We start from the raw sequence: 12,903 nt of genomic DNA, 5'->3' as shown, positions 1-12,903 counted from the left end.
ATTTTTATTGTCATGTCAAATTTTTAATATTATTATATCGGTATATCGAGGTCTACGATATCATAATTTAATAGCCGTAATACGCGCGCCGATCAAAAAAATTTATGGCGTAGTAATGTTGTGTAACATGGTCTATTGACTATCAATCCCATCGAAAAAAAAAATTTGCTTGTATATTTGTCTCGTTTGTACAGATCTATTTCGATAATTATTAGATTTCGTTAAAATGGCCGCTGAATCAAATTCAGCTGTTGAAGATGCTACAAATGTTGTCGAATCCACACAAGCTCAAGAAACTAATCAAGAAGTTGAAGTAAAGGATTCGAATAAACAGAAAAAGAATAAACAACGTCGCAAAAAGAAAAAGAAATCAAATAATATTGAAAATTCTCAGTTATCAAATGATACGGTCAAAAATGGAAAAGACAAGGTAATCATTAAAAAATGTTTTCAGCTCTTCTTTTTTTCTTTTTTCTTTTTTATTGATTTTCTTAATCATCTTTTTATTCTTTTATCTTATGAATTGGCAAATTTCGACTATAATAAATTATGGTGCTGTAATTAAATACGATGAAGACTTCAGACATTGAGGACTCGGAAAAAGTTGAAATTGAGTATGTATTACAACCTCCTCTGGATGTATCTAACGATCCTTACTTTGAAGAATTCTCAAAGGTTTTTGCCCATTTTCAGATCGCCAATAACGAATCTGAGGTATCGTTTTCTCAGTAAATGAGATGTTTCTATATTTTAAATATTTTATACGGTAATTGGTTGAGAAATGATTTTTTGTAAAAAAGAAAAAATGTACTAAATAACTTGGATAATGGTGATATAGGCACAGCCAGAGATGAAAGAAGAAGAAAAGGAGGAAACTAATAAATCCAAAGACGATATAAAAACAAAGGAATTAGATGAAGGATCGGATATGGAAACCGAAGAAGATAAACAGGAAAAAGTATCGAAGAAAAAGCTAAAAAAATTGGCTCGATTGAGTGTGGCTCAGTTGAAACAATTAGTAAAAAGACCGGAAGTTGTTGAGGTATAATTTTTGTTCCTTTTATATTTTAATCAATAATTAATAATAATTATGATAAATTTGATAAATAATTCAAAATTTCTTCATAAAAGTGGGTAGATGTAACTGCTGCAGACCCTAAACTTTTAGTTAGTCTCAAAGCTTACAGAAATACTGTTCCAGTTCCTCAACATTGGTCACAAAAAAGGAAATATCTTCAAGGGAAGAGAGGAATAGAAAAGCCGGCTTTTGATTTACCTGGTATTTTATTTTCTATAGTTTGGATTTTATCTAGACCTACAAATTGAAGATAATTTATTTATTGTTAATTAGATTTCATCAAGGATACTGGTATCATGGAAATGCGTGAAGCTGTTAAAGAGAAGGAAGACGCGGCAAAACTGAAGCAAAAGACACGTGAACGTGTACAGCCCAAGATGGGCAAACTGGATATTGATTATCAGAAATTACATGATGCATTTTTCAGATTTCAATCCAAACCAAAGTTAACAATCCATGGAGAATTGTGAGTCCTTTCAAGTTTAATTCAGATGCCTAAATCATTTATGGTAAGAATTTTATTGATTTAATATTGTGATTATTGTTAAGGTATTACGAAGGCAAAGAATTTGAGACGAAACTTAAAGAAAAAAAACCGGGACAACTTTCAGAAGAACTGAAAGCGGCCTTAAATATGCCTCCGCTTGCTCCTCCACCATGGTTAATTGCAATGCAACGTTACGGACCTCCTCCTAGTTATCCTAATTTGAAAATTCCCGGATTGAACGCACCGATTCCAGAAGGGTATATATTTCTTATTTATTATGTGTCAAGGATAAGGATTACTAAATATGAATTATAAAAAATATGTAATTTTAAGGGCCCAATGGGGATTTCATCCTGGTGGTTGGGGAAAACCTCCTGTTGATGAGGTAAAATTTTATAGAATAAATTTGTTTACTTTTCATTAGAAATATTTAACTTATTTTTAATTAATTTAGTATAATCGACCTTTATATGGCGATGTTTTTGGAACTTACCAACAAGATATTCCCTCAGATGTATGTCATGTTTCATATATTTTCGTTTATGGTTTATAAAATTTAAATTCTAAGTTTAAATTATATTAATTTGCGTAGATCGTTCAACCGATTGAACGTTCATTATGGGGTGAACTAGAATACGAGGAAGAAGGTAAGAAAAAATAAAATTAATTTATTTATTTTTGAATATCGTTTCATTTCCTAAAATGACATATGTAGAATCGGAAGAAGAGGAGGAAGAGGAAGAGGAAGAACCGGTAGAAGAAGATCCTGCTGCATCTAAAGCGTTACAAGAAGGTCTTGTCACTCCTAGCGGTTTGTCAAGTGTACCTAGCGGTTTGGAAACTCCTGAATATATTGAATTGAGAAAATTCCAAAATACTTCTACTACTTCTACTACAACAAATACGGCAAGCTTAGCGAGTGGCTTAGAAACACCAGATTTCATCGAACTAAGAAAATATCAAAAGTATGAACCTATTACCCATTTATTTATTCAAAAAAAAAAAAATTACATGATTATCTTATAACCTAAAAACATTTCCTATACAGGAGTGATGAAGATGAACCTAAACAATTATACACAGTGCTCCCACAAAAGGAAGCATCGATTTCAGGATTTATGGGATCACAACATGTATATGATTTGTCATCTACATCAACATCAGGACCATTAAAGGGAACTACTAAGGTAATTTGGATGTTCAATAAAAACATTTATTATTTATTTCTAATCTATAATATTACATTATTACAGCGAAAAGCTGTTGGAGCTGGTGTTGACGTAGCCTTGGACCCTTCAGAAATGGCTAATCTGGATGAAGAAACTTTAAGAGCCAAGTTTGAAGAAGCTCAACAGGTTGTTGATAAACATTTTAATTCACTTATTATCTTGTAACGTTTTATTAACTATGTTACATTTTTTTTAGGCTACTCTACCCGAAGGTGCACATGAAGATTTTTCCGATATGGTTGCTGAACATGCAAGTAAACAAGCAAAGAAAAGACAAAAGGTTGCAGATTCGCGAGCTGCGGCCAGAGATTCAAGTTCTGGAAGTTCAGGAACTAAGAAATATAAAGAATTTAAATTTTAATTATATATATAAATTTTGTACAAAAAAAGTTATTATTAGTAGTTACTTTAAACTTTTTATGATATTAAATATTTTTTTTTTTCGGTAGGTATAGATTTGAAGTTTTTATATGCTCTTTTTTGCTTTATTGTAGAATTCTTTTGGACATTGAAAAGGTATCACATGTTTTATAAAACTCAAAATAGTAACAGATTTCTTTTTTTCCATTTTGCTCTAAATAAATCGGTTAATGAATGACATAGACTTTGTTAGCATATTTAAAAAAAACAAAAGATTCTATTAATCTCTTTAGAAAGATTTATTTTATTGTATAATATTACTTACATATATATATTGGAATAAATTAATTTAAATAATTTGTTTAAAAAGAGGAAATATATAAAATAAATAAATACTTATATAAAGGTGACTTAAAAATTAAGAAAAATATATAACATATTCTTTAAATTTTTGATTTTTCAGGTATCCAAATATGCTCTTGCCCATTTTGTTGATGTTCGTTTGCAACATCTTTAATGATATTTAATTCGTTCTTTTTTTCATCTTCATTATGAATATTACAAATAATATCTTCAGCAGTATTATAATTAACAAATTGATGATTTAAAGAAAATTTCCAAATTTCTTTGGCATTATTCCAATCTATTGAGACTTGATAATCACGTTTACGAAATATATTATACAAACTCTTATAACCATGAGAAACAAAATACGAACTTAATTTTGACGATATTGAGTATACTTGTTCTTCTGGTTTCCATCTAAATCAAATAAAAAGGATTAGATTATTACCATTTATATCTATATTAATTAGCAAGTTTAAGTGATAACTTACATTTCTATTTCACCATTAAGATTTTTTACATGACCATTATGAAATGCCCAAGATACAGCTGATAATCCGTGAACTTTTAAATCATTTTTTAAAGAATCTTTATTTATGTTTTTTTTAAAGAAACTTATTAGTAAAATATTATTAATAATATAATAGATGAGTTGAAAAATAATTACCACACAAACAATCAAAATAAGCCTGAAAAGCAGGATTAAGAAAGGTATAATCTTGCGTATGATATATGTAAGCATTGTGAAAATTTTCAGGAATATTACTTAAGCCATCACCTTTTATAAAAAAAATAAATAAATATATATAATTTTAAATATATAATAATAATAAATGTAAATTAATAATAACCTTTATGAGCTAGATCAATCAACATGTTATTAACTTTTCTACCAATTCTTAAGCCAGGATAATTTTGACCTGGAAATTGTGGTCTGTTTTGAGAAAATTTACTACATGGATCTATTAAGATGATTAATATCTTTTTATTCTTTTAAAGTTGTAAATAAAATTATAATGTACCTTGCATACAAATCCATTCAATTAAATATAATGAATATTTATCATTTAATTGGCTTTCCATAAATTTATAAACTTCCATAGCACCAAAGCCGTTAATATATTTGATATTTTTAATAAAATTATCTTCTTCATCATTTTCATTAAAAGTTTCAATTCTTCTTAAAATTTGATAGGTTTTAAAATCACTTAAGATGAACTTTTTTTTTCTTATAAATAAATTAATTAAAAATTGGCCATTAATACTTTTAATTGTGGAAGTAAAATTCAATAATGATTTATCAGTTAAGCTTAATTTATGTACAAAATAATCGGAAGTATCAAAACTAATAACAATATCTTTATAACCTTTTATTTCTAATTCTTTTTTTATACCATATTTATTAATATTATGATAAATATCATCTAATGTATAATCTTCTAAGAATTTTTTTACTGTAGGGGCGAATAGATCATCATCTGGTAATATAAATGATGATGGCATTTCATAAATATGAGAAATTTTTTGTGTAATATTAATGGATTGAAGGGAATTTATTGAGGAATGGATTCCTTCATTTGCGTATTCAACGAAATCTGTTAAATATTTTTTATAATTAGTTTTTTGTGGCTTGATATTGTTAACTATGGTAGAAGAAATTTCTTCCTGTTGAGAAATTTCTTTTTGTTGAGAAACTTGCTTATGTTGATGTTTTATTGAACTATTCATGATTTTATTAATTTTGTGAACACTATAACTAATTAATTTAGCGCGTATTAAGCTATTTATAAATTTTTTCATTTAAAATATAAAATGAAAGATTTACGCATTGTGCTTACTGTAATAGTAGGACAACTACAAAATAGTATAAATAATATTATAAATAAAATTACGGGAATGGGTAAATTGAAGTTTTATGAAATCATCATTTTAATATGATTTTCGTAATCACATTATGACAAATTCATATGTATAAATGGGATGATAAGGATGAAATGAATGCTCTTTTCTCTTTCAAAGAATCGTAAGACTTTGGTTGATCATTGATCAAATATATTTCATTTTCATTTTTTGTCTTATTTTTGTTTTATTTTTGTTTTATTTTTTGTTACTATTATTTTTGGTACTCACTATTATTTTTGTTACTATTATTTTTTGTTATATTATATTATTTTTTTTAAAAAAAAAAATTCTTTCCAATGGAACAAATTCCAATAATTGATTTTTCATTATTTGATACTGACCAAGTTAATTGTTCTAAAGAAATAAAAAAAGCTAGTGAAACTATTGGTTTTTTTTATTTAAAAAATCATGGAATTTCGCAAGATATTATTGATAAAATGTTTACACATGTTAGTAAGGATAAATAATGATTCATTATAACTTTTTATAATTTGAACTTTTATCTTTATTATAATTTATTATAATTATTATTTAGACAAAAGAATTTTTTAGTCTTTCAAAAGAAGAAAAATTAAAATATTCAGTAAATGAAAAATATCAAGGATATGTTTCCATTCATCAAGAAATGCTTGATCCATCGAATCAGAAAATTGGTGATTGGAAAGAGTAAGTTTATGAGAAAGATATTTAACAAGGAAAATTTTTTAACCAGGAAATTTTTTAACTGGGAAATTTTTTTAATTTTTTTTTTTAAAAAAAGAAAGAAAAAGAAGGATTGATTTTTATTCAATTTTTTTTTTTAAAAAAAAAGATGTTTTAATTTTGGTAAGATACGAAAGAAATTACAAGTATTACCCCCTTGTTTTGAAGAAGAATTTATCGATAAATTTGAAAAGGTTTTCTATCATGAAAATGAAATCCTTCTTTATTCTTTAATAACTTTAACCTAAATTTAATTTTTTTTTTATCCAGACGTGTCACCAATTATGTATGAAAATACTACAAGCTTTTTCTATATCATTGGAAATTCTACAAGATGAAGGTGGTAAAAATTGGTTTGAACAAAGACATAAGTATGAAAATGATTCCGGTGATACTTTAAGAATTTTACATTATCCACCTATGAAACATAATATTGATGAAAAAGATATTCGTGCTGGGAGGTAAAACATATTTAAAATTTAAATTTTTTTTTTGGTTTTAACAAAAAAAAAATTATACACATTTATTTATTTATCTCATTTAGTCATACAGATTATGGTTCTCTGACAATATTATTTCAAAAAGATGTTGGAGGTTTAGAAATAGAATTACCTTCAACAAAACAATGGATTCCTGCACCCGTTATTAATGATTGTGTATTAATTAATATAGCAGATTTATTAGAATATTGGTCAAAAGGTTTATTTAAATCTACTAAACATCGTGTTACATTTAATAACGATACTTCGATGATTGATAGATATAGCATAGCATATTTTTGTCATGCTGAAGATGATGTTGGTTTAGATCCTATTCCAAGTAAATATTTAGAAAATTTGGATTCTATAAATGTGGAAAAGGGGATTGTTTATGGTGTTGATGGTGTAAAAACACCCTTAACTGCTGGTGAACATTTAAAATTTAGATTGGTTTCTACTTATCGTTAAATTTGTTAATTTCATTATAAAAATAATGTGCATCTTACCTACTTATTAATAAAAAAAAAAGAAAGAAAATGAGAATTATTTTTTTATTTTTTTTATAATAGGGGAGTTATATATCGATATCATTTTAAAGAAATTTCTATTGGTTGCGTTCCAAATAACCCCAATAACATCCTTTACCCCAATGTAAGTGTAGTTTATGGTTGAATTCATTAAAATATAAAGAAATCGAATTCATTTAAAAAAAAAATTTTTATTTTTACCAAATTATAGATGTTCTTACTCCTTTATCAATCGTAATGCTAATCATGTTTGATTTGCATTGATCATATATAAATCGAGTCAAAAACCATACTTTACACAAAATTTTGTTTCTAATTAACCTCACGTGCGAATGGCCTGAAAAAAAATCTTGATCGACAAATTGATTGATTATCAAATATAGATATATATAAAGAAACTCCCTTTTTGAAAAATAGTTTATCGGTGTACCCAATTTATTATAAATTTTTAAAAATTTTTTATAAACAAAGATGCCTACATTTATTGGTTCAATAGATCAAGGAACGACTTCTTCCCGTTTCTTGATATTCGATTCAAAAGGTGCTTTGATAGATTATCATCAAGTCGAATTTGCTCAATATTATCCTAATCCTGGGTTAGTTATTCAATACTTTAATTTAAAAATATTTTAAAGGGTTAATACCTTTATTTTGATTATTTTTTTTTTGTTTTTTATTTATAAAAGTTGGATTGAACATGATCCTATTGATATTCTTGAATCAGTTTATGAATGTATTGAGAAAGGACTAAAAAAATTTATTGATAAAGGCTATTCCGTTACGGATATTAAGGCTATTGGAGTTACCAATCAAAGAGAGACTACTATCGTTTGGGATAAATTTACTGGAAAACATCTCTGTAATGCTATTGTTTGGTGTGATGCTCGTACCCATCATTTGGTACATGATTTAAATAGTAAACATGGAACAAATGCATTAAAAGAACTTTGTGGACTTCCTATTTCAACTTATTTTTCTGCAGTAAAACTTAAGTGGCTTCTTGAAAATGTATCCACAGTTAAAGAAGCTCATGAAAATGAGACCATGATATTCGGAAACGTTGATACTTGGCTTATATATGTAGGTTTTCACAACTTATTTTTAAAATTTACGTACTTTTTATCTAATTAAATCTCATTGTGTTCTGAAATAGAATTTAACCGGCGGAATTGATGGTGGATTGCATATTACTGATGTAACAAATGCCTCCAGAACAATGTTAATGGATATCAAGAAATTAGAATGGAGTGATGAATTACTTAAATTTTTTGGAATTAAAAAATGTATTCTCCCAAAAATATGCTCTTCTTCGGAAGTATACGGTAATATCAAAATAACCAGTTTGGCGGGAATCCCAATTGCTGGTGATCTAGGCGATCAACATTCTGCCATGGTGGGACAAAAATGTTTCAACCGAGGTGAAGTGAAAAACACTTATGGTACAGGATGTTTTATGTTATTTAATACTGGTGCAGACCCTGTGATTTCCAAATCTGGTCTACTTACAACTGTAGGCTATAAATTCGGTAATGAGGAACCAGTGTACGCTCTTGAAGGTTCAATTGCTGTCGCTGGATCAGCAATTAAATGGGTTCGTGATAACTTGGGTATTATAAATGAAACTAATGAAATTAATAATCTTGCCGCTTCCGTTAATGACACTGGTGGTGTCTACTTTGTAACTGCTTTTTCTGGCTTGTTTGCTCCTTATTGGCGTGATGATGCTCGTGGTTGTATCGTTGGAATCACTCAATATACAAATAAGTCTCATATTGCTCGTGCCACTTTAGAAGCGGCATGTTTCCAAACACGCGCAATTTTGGATGCTATGAATACCGATTCAGGTCATCCTATAACCTCTCTTAAAGTAGATGGTGGTATGACAAATTCAGATATCTGCATGCAAATTCAATCTGATATTCTTGGAATTGATGTAGATCGTCCATCAATGAAAGAAACAACTGCTTTAGGTGCGGCTATTGCTGCCGGTTTCGCTGTTGGTGTATGGAAATCTTTTAGTGAATTAGATGAAGTTAATAGCAAAGACCGAACAATTTTTTCTCCTAAAGTGTCTAAAGAGGAAAGTGAACAAAAATATAAAACATGGCAAAAAGCTATTGAAAGAAGTTTAGATTGGGCTTAAAAATTATTATTTTTTTTTTTCTATTTAATAATAAAACTTCAGTATGGTCTCTTAATAAAATGTAATTTAATAACATTGATTATCAATAAACTATTTTTATATTTATCCAAAATGTGTTTATAATATCAATCATAAAGATCTCAATCATTGACATTTGTCAACAAAGAATTTTTGCTTGAGCTATACCAGTCATTCCATATTTTGCGCAATTGTAGCTTTGTCTCATCGTTATCAAATATACAATCAATACTTTGAAATGAAAGTTCGAATAAACTTTTTGGATCAAGAGAAAATGTTGAAGCGGCAATTGCATATTCAGTGGAAAGATCCGAAAAGAAAACACCTGTACGCAGCAAATAATTGACGTCAATAAAAAGCTTTTTCTTTTTCTTTTTTCTTTTTAAGTCATGTAATTTATAGTAAATAACGTTACCTTTATCATCAGTCTGATAGTCAAAAGATATATATATGTATATATGAATAAATGTTAGAATAAGAAAAAGCGGTGACAAAATTAAGAAAATCAATAACAAATTTCTTACACAAATACAAAATTTGTAACCCGTTATTAAAAAATCCCGAATATGATGCTCGCGATAATTCTTCACTGTATTACTTAGCACATTAGAAGTCATACACATCTCTACCGGAATATTCTTTGAAGAGATATAATCCTTTGATTCTGGATCAAGATGTGTAGCATGACCAAGACGATCAGGGGAAAGTTCAAGCATTGACGCATGTTCTGGTATATTCTCTTCAATCTTTTTCGCGTTAATTATTTGAAAGAGTTAATTTAAACCTTAATCACGGGTTAAAAAAGATTATGCGAACTTAACATTATTCACCTCTCCAAAGTGTAGTGTAACTTTCAATCCGTGTTTTTTTGCTTCTATGAAAGCAGGTTTAACATTATCTATATGTCCCTTCTATTATCAACGAATAAAGATACTTAATTCATACTTAAGAGATTAAATTTTTATAATTCTTTTTTAAAAATAACTCACGCTAGGATCACCACAAAGATCAACACCAACAACACCCCTGTTTTTATATTTAATAGCTAAATTCACAGTTTCCATAGCTTCTTCCAAGGTATTTCGACGATCTATACTTAGTATCAGTTTAACAATAATTCCGTGTTCTGAGTATGAAAATTTTTGGATAACTGACAAAACGATACCTACATAGGATTCTTTTGTCATCATCCCTTTTATGAAAAATATTATTAGAATACGATCATGTAAATGGGGTACTATTTTAGAATATACCATTTTTATCACTTCTTGGAGTTGTCCTTAATTCTAAATATTGAACTCCGTCCTTTTTAAAGTCAAGAATTACAGATTCGGTAATATAACCTATTGACTCATCATCATCGGTCAGTTGATACACGACATTGAATATAGAAAAAAACCTGTCATCGTAAAAAAACCTTTTAGTTGATAAAATAATTATTGATATATTTTCACTGCAAGTTTCGTACTCATTAATTACGTCTAATTTTCTTTTTGGTATTGTAAATTGTGCTAAATGAGGTTTCTTTTCTTTCTTTCGTTCTACTAATTGTTGAAGTGTTTCCGGACTTATAGAACCATTAATGTGTGCATGTAACTCCTATTCAATTCACGTATGTTAACTTAATATATTAAAAACATAAATGATAGTTTTGATAATTTACAATTTTTGGCATATCTCTACAATATTTTTCTAAATTTTCAAGACTTCCATATTGAGTCAAAATAAATGGAGTAGGTTCTACCATCTTTTGGCGTAAAATAAAATTTTTGAAAAAAAAAAAATATTTTTATACCGAGAAAAGATGTATTATGTAAGCTAATCTAACATTTTATTTTAGGTTGATCATGATAAGATTTTGATAAAAATGTCTGAACCTTCAAAGTCTTCTTCTTATTCTTTTTTTAATATAGTTGAAAAATGTGATAATTATCCATACTCTGATAATACTAAATCTAGTTCTAAACCAAATGACATTCCACTTCTTCTTGATAATGATATCAAAGTAGGCCTCCTCCTTCCTCCAACTGTTGAAGCGTTAAAAGAATATATTCGTCTCAAAGAGCCAAACCCTTTTATTATAGAAGATAAATACGTTAAATTTGCAGCACATTTAAATACGTTCGAATCAAGAACAGAAATTGTTAAACAACTATTTAATACGTGGAGAGAAGAGAAGATTTTTCCGGCTCTTTCAGGCATTTCATAATTTCACTAATTAATTCTTATTTTTAAATAAATTAATTAATAAATTAATTTAATTTAGGCTGGCGGGATGAATTATATCCTATATATGGTGATCCGAAAAGTCCAAAAAATATAGCATTTGTCATGGAGCGTTGTGCGGCTCCATTATTTGGTGTGTTGACCTTCGGAGTTCATTTGAATGGATATACTAGGACTGAACAAGGTCAACTAAAAATGTGGATCGCAAAACGTGCAAGGACAAAACCCACTTGGCCTGGATGGCTGGATAACGCTGTAGCAGGTGGAATTCCATATACACTAAGTGTAAGAGAGTCTGTTATCAAAGAAGCAATGGAAGAGGCAAGCTTATCTATGGAAATTGCAGAAAAAGCGGTTCCTGTGGGTGCGATTTCCTATTTTACAGTATCACAAAGAGGATTACAACCTGAAATTCAGTAAGTTTTAATGGTTAATTAATTTTTAAATAAATAAGAATAATTATAATTTCCTTTTCCGTGAATACGTATATATAAACAGATATGTTTATGACCTTGAGATTCCTCTTGATGTAGAACCAAAGCCACTTGATGGCGAAGTGGAATGCTTTTATTTATGGGACATGGATGAGGTTCGCATTTTTTTAATGAAGAATTTTTTCTTGTAATATTTATTACAAATAGCATCATTTGGTTGGATTTTTAGCTCGTTAAGCATATTAAAGCGGACGAATTTAAACCTAATTGTGCACTAGGTATTCTATTATGTTGTTATTTTTAATAACTCTTATATATATTAAGAAATTCTTTTTAAATAATAGTTGTGATCGATTTTCTGATTCGGCATTCAATTATTGATCCGAACAATGAACCTGATTATCTGGATATTCTAAACAGACTTCACAGACGCCTCGATTTCCCAACGATGACTATTTAGATCAACTTATTAGTATATGAGATCCATGAATTCATGCTAAATTTAATTAATCAGATATTCAGGTCAAGTAACAGAACATGTGATCATTGATTGATAGTAAAAAATATGGCCAGAATTATAATTAATTTTGGCGAAATTATATTTATGTCATGTGATTTACTCTAAATTAATGCTTTTTGGTTGTGGTTTTAGGTTTTATTTATTCTTAATCATTAAATTTTAGGTTTTTAGATATATAATTTCTATTAACTAGCAGTTAATAAATATAATCTATTATTATTATTTTTAATTTAAACTTACCAGGTTTCTGTAAAAATGCTTGGTAATTTCATATTGCATAAAGGTCTATAAATTTCTAACAAAATTACCCAAATTTTTTTTATTTGAAAGCTAGATTTTAAATTTTTAATTGCATTTTAAAATTACAATTGATTAGCTTTCAAATAAAAGAAAATTATTAAAAACTATTAAAAATTGACAGACTTTTATATATCTGAAAAATGCTAATTTCTT

General features: G+C 28.0%; 6 protein-coding genes across 7 annotated transcripts; 4 read left to right on the top strand and 2 right to left on the bottom strand.

Moving 5' to 3' along the window:
- The first annotated feature begins 175 nt into the window (after window positions 1-175).
- Window positions 176-3,414, top strand: OCT59_018011 (uncharacterized protein). 2 transcript variants are annotated; one of them, XM_066148477.1, is made up of 14 exons: window positions 176-430; window positions 577-614; window positions 694-1,042; window positions 1,132-1,279; window positions 1,352-1,544; window positions 1,628-1,822; window positions 1,899-1,950; window positions 2,020-2,079; window positions 2,158-2,212; window positions 2,281-2,530; window positions 2,614-2,752; window positions 2,819-2,920; window positions 2,991-3,239; window positions 3,398-3,414. In XM_066148477.1, exons 3-13 carry the CDS (start codon window positions 851-853, stop codon window positions 3,153-3,155), a joined length of 1,551 nt encoding a protein of 516 aa, XP_066004403.1. In that variant the 5' UTR covers window positions 176-430; window positions 577-614; window positions 694-850; the 3' UTR covers window positions 3,156-3,239; window positions 3,398-3,414. The 2 variants fall into 2 exon arrangements, with proteins under 2 accessions (XP_066004403.1, XP_066004402.1); XM_066148476.1 differs by having other exon boundaries at window positions 577-714; window positions 839-1,042.
- Window positions 3,415-5,227, bottom strand: OCT59_018010 (uncharacterized protein; the record flags this gene model as incomplete). Its single annotated transcript, XM_025333393.2, has 5 exons — window positions 3,415-3,916; window positions 3,991-4,087; window positions 4,167-4,277; window positions 4,351-4,461; window positions 4,522-5,227. The coding sequence occupies 5 exons, from the start codon at window positions 5,225-5,227 to the stop codon at window positions 3,598-3,600; spliced, it is 1,344 nt and encodes a 447-aa protein (XP_025186961.1). The 3' UTR covers window positions 3,415-3,597.
- Window positions 5,228-5,697: 470 nt separating this feature from the next.
- On the top strand, window positions 5,698-7,363 carry OCT59_018009 (uncharacterized protein; the record flags this gene model as incomplete). Its single annotated transcript, XM_025313623.2, has 7 exons — window positions 5,698-5,850; window positions 5,937-6,067; window positions 6,213-6,297; window positions 6,374-6,564; window positions 6,648-7,009; window positions 7,152-7,233; window positions 7,321-7,363. 7 exons carry the CDS (start codon window positions 5,698-5,700, stop codon window positions 7,361-7,363), a joined length of 1,047 nt encoding a protein of 348 aa, XP_025186960.2.
- Window positions 7,364-7,534: 171 nt separating this feature from the next.
- On the top strand, window positions 7,535-9,362 carry OCT59_018008 (uncharacterized protein). Its single transcript, XM_025329314.2, has 3 exons — window positions 7,535-7,705; window positions 7,796-8,189; window positions 8,263-9,362. The coding sequence occupies exons 1-3, from the start codon at window positions 7,581-7,583 to the stop codon at window positions 9,250-9,252; spliced, it is 1,509 nt and encodes a 502-aa protein (XP_025186959.1). The 5' UTR covers window positions 7,535-7,580; the 3' UTR covers window positions 9,253-9,362.
- Window positions 9,238-11,017, bottom strand: OCT59_018007 (uncharacterized protein; the record flags this gene model as incomplete). The annotated part of the gene is made up of 8 exons (XM_025313622.2): window positions 9,238-9,595; window positions 9,686-9,698; window positions 9,795-10,016; window positions 10,101-10,181; window positions 10,260-10,462; window positions 10,524-10,669; window positions 10,739-10,869; window positions 10,934-11,017. The coding sequence occupies 8 exons, from the start codon at window positions 11,015-11,017 to the stop codon at window positions 9,393-9,395; spliced, it is 1,083 nt and encodes a 360-aa protein (XP_025186958.1). The 3' UTR covers window positions 9,238-9,392.
- A 120-nt stretch (window positions 11,018-11,137) lies between these two features.
- OCT59_018006 (uncharacterized protein) lies at window positions 11,138-12,390 on the top strand (the record flags this gene model as incomplete). Its single annotated transcript, XM_025331490.2, has 5 exons — window positions 11,138-11,468; window positions 11,537-11,912; window positions 11,995-12,085; window positions 12,160-12,208; window positions 12,275-12,390. 5 exons carry the CDS (start codon window positions 11,138-11,140, stop codon window positions 12,388-12,390), a joined length of 963 nt encoding a protein of 320 aa, XP_025186957.1.
- Between the last annotated feature and the right edge of the window lie 513 nt (window positions 12,391-12,903).

This window comes from Rhizophagus irregularis, chromosome 27, assembly GCF_026210795.1.
Source record: "Rhizophagus irregularis chromosome 27, complete sequence".
Classification (NCBI taxonomy): domain Eukaryota; kingdom Fungi; phylum Glomeromycota; class Glomeromycetes; order Glomerales; family Glomeraceae; genus Rhizophagus; species Rhizophagus irregularis.
Note: the sequence above shows the minus strand (reverse complement) of the source record. Positions and strands in the feature narration are given on the sequence as shown.

Bases quoted from the DNA above. Each gene is read 5' to 3' on its own strand.
- OCT59_018011 (XM_066148476.1), top strand. From the start codon at position 227: ATGGCCGCTGAATCAAATTCAGCTGTTGAAGATGCTACAAATGTTGTC. The intron at 1,280-1,351 runs GTATTTTATTTT...ATTGTTAATTAG, and splicing joins GCCGGCTTTTGATTTACCTG to ATTTCATCAAGGATACTGGT. The intron at 2,531-2,613 runs GTATGAACCTAT...TTTCCTATACAG, and splicing joins GAACTAAGAAAATATCAAAA to GAGTGATGAAGATGAACCTA.
- OCT59_018008 (XM_025329314.2), top strand. From the start codon at position 7,581: ATGCCTACATTTATTGGTTCAATAGATCAAGGAACGACTTCTTCCCGT. The intron at 7,706-7,795 runs GTTAGTTATTCA...TATTTATAAAAG, and splicing joins CAATATTATCCTAATCCTGG to TTGGATTGAACATGATCCTA. The intron at 8,190-8,262 runs GTAGGTTTTCAC...GTTCTGAAATAG, and splicing joins TTGATACTTGGCTTATATAT to AATTTAACCGGCGGAATTGA.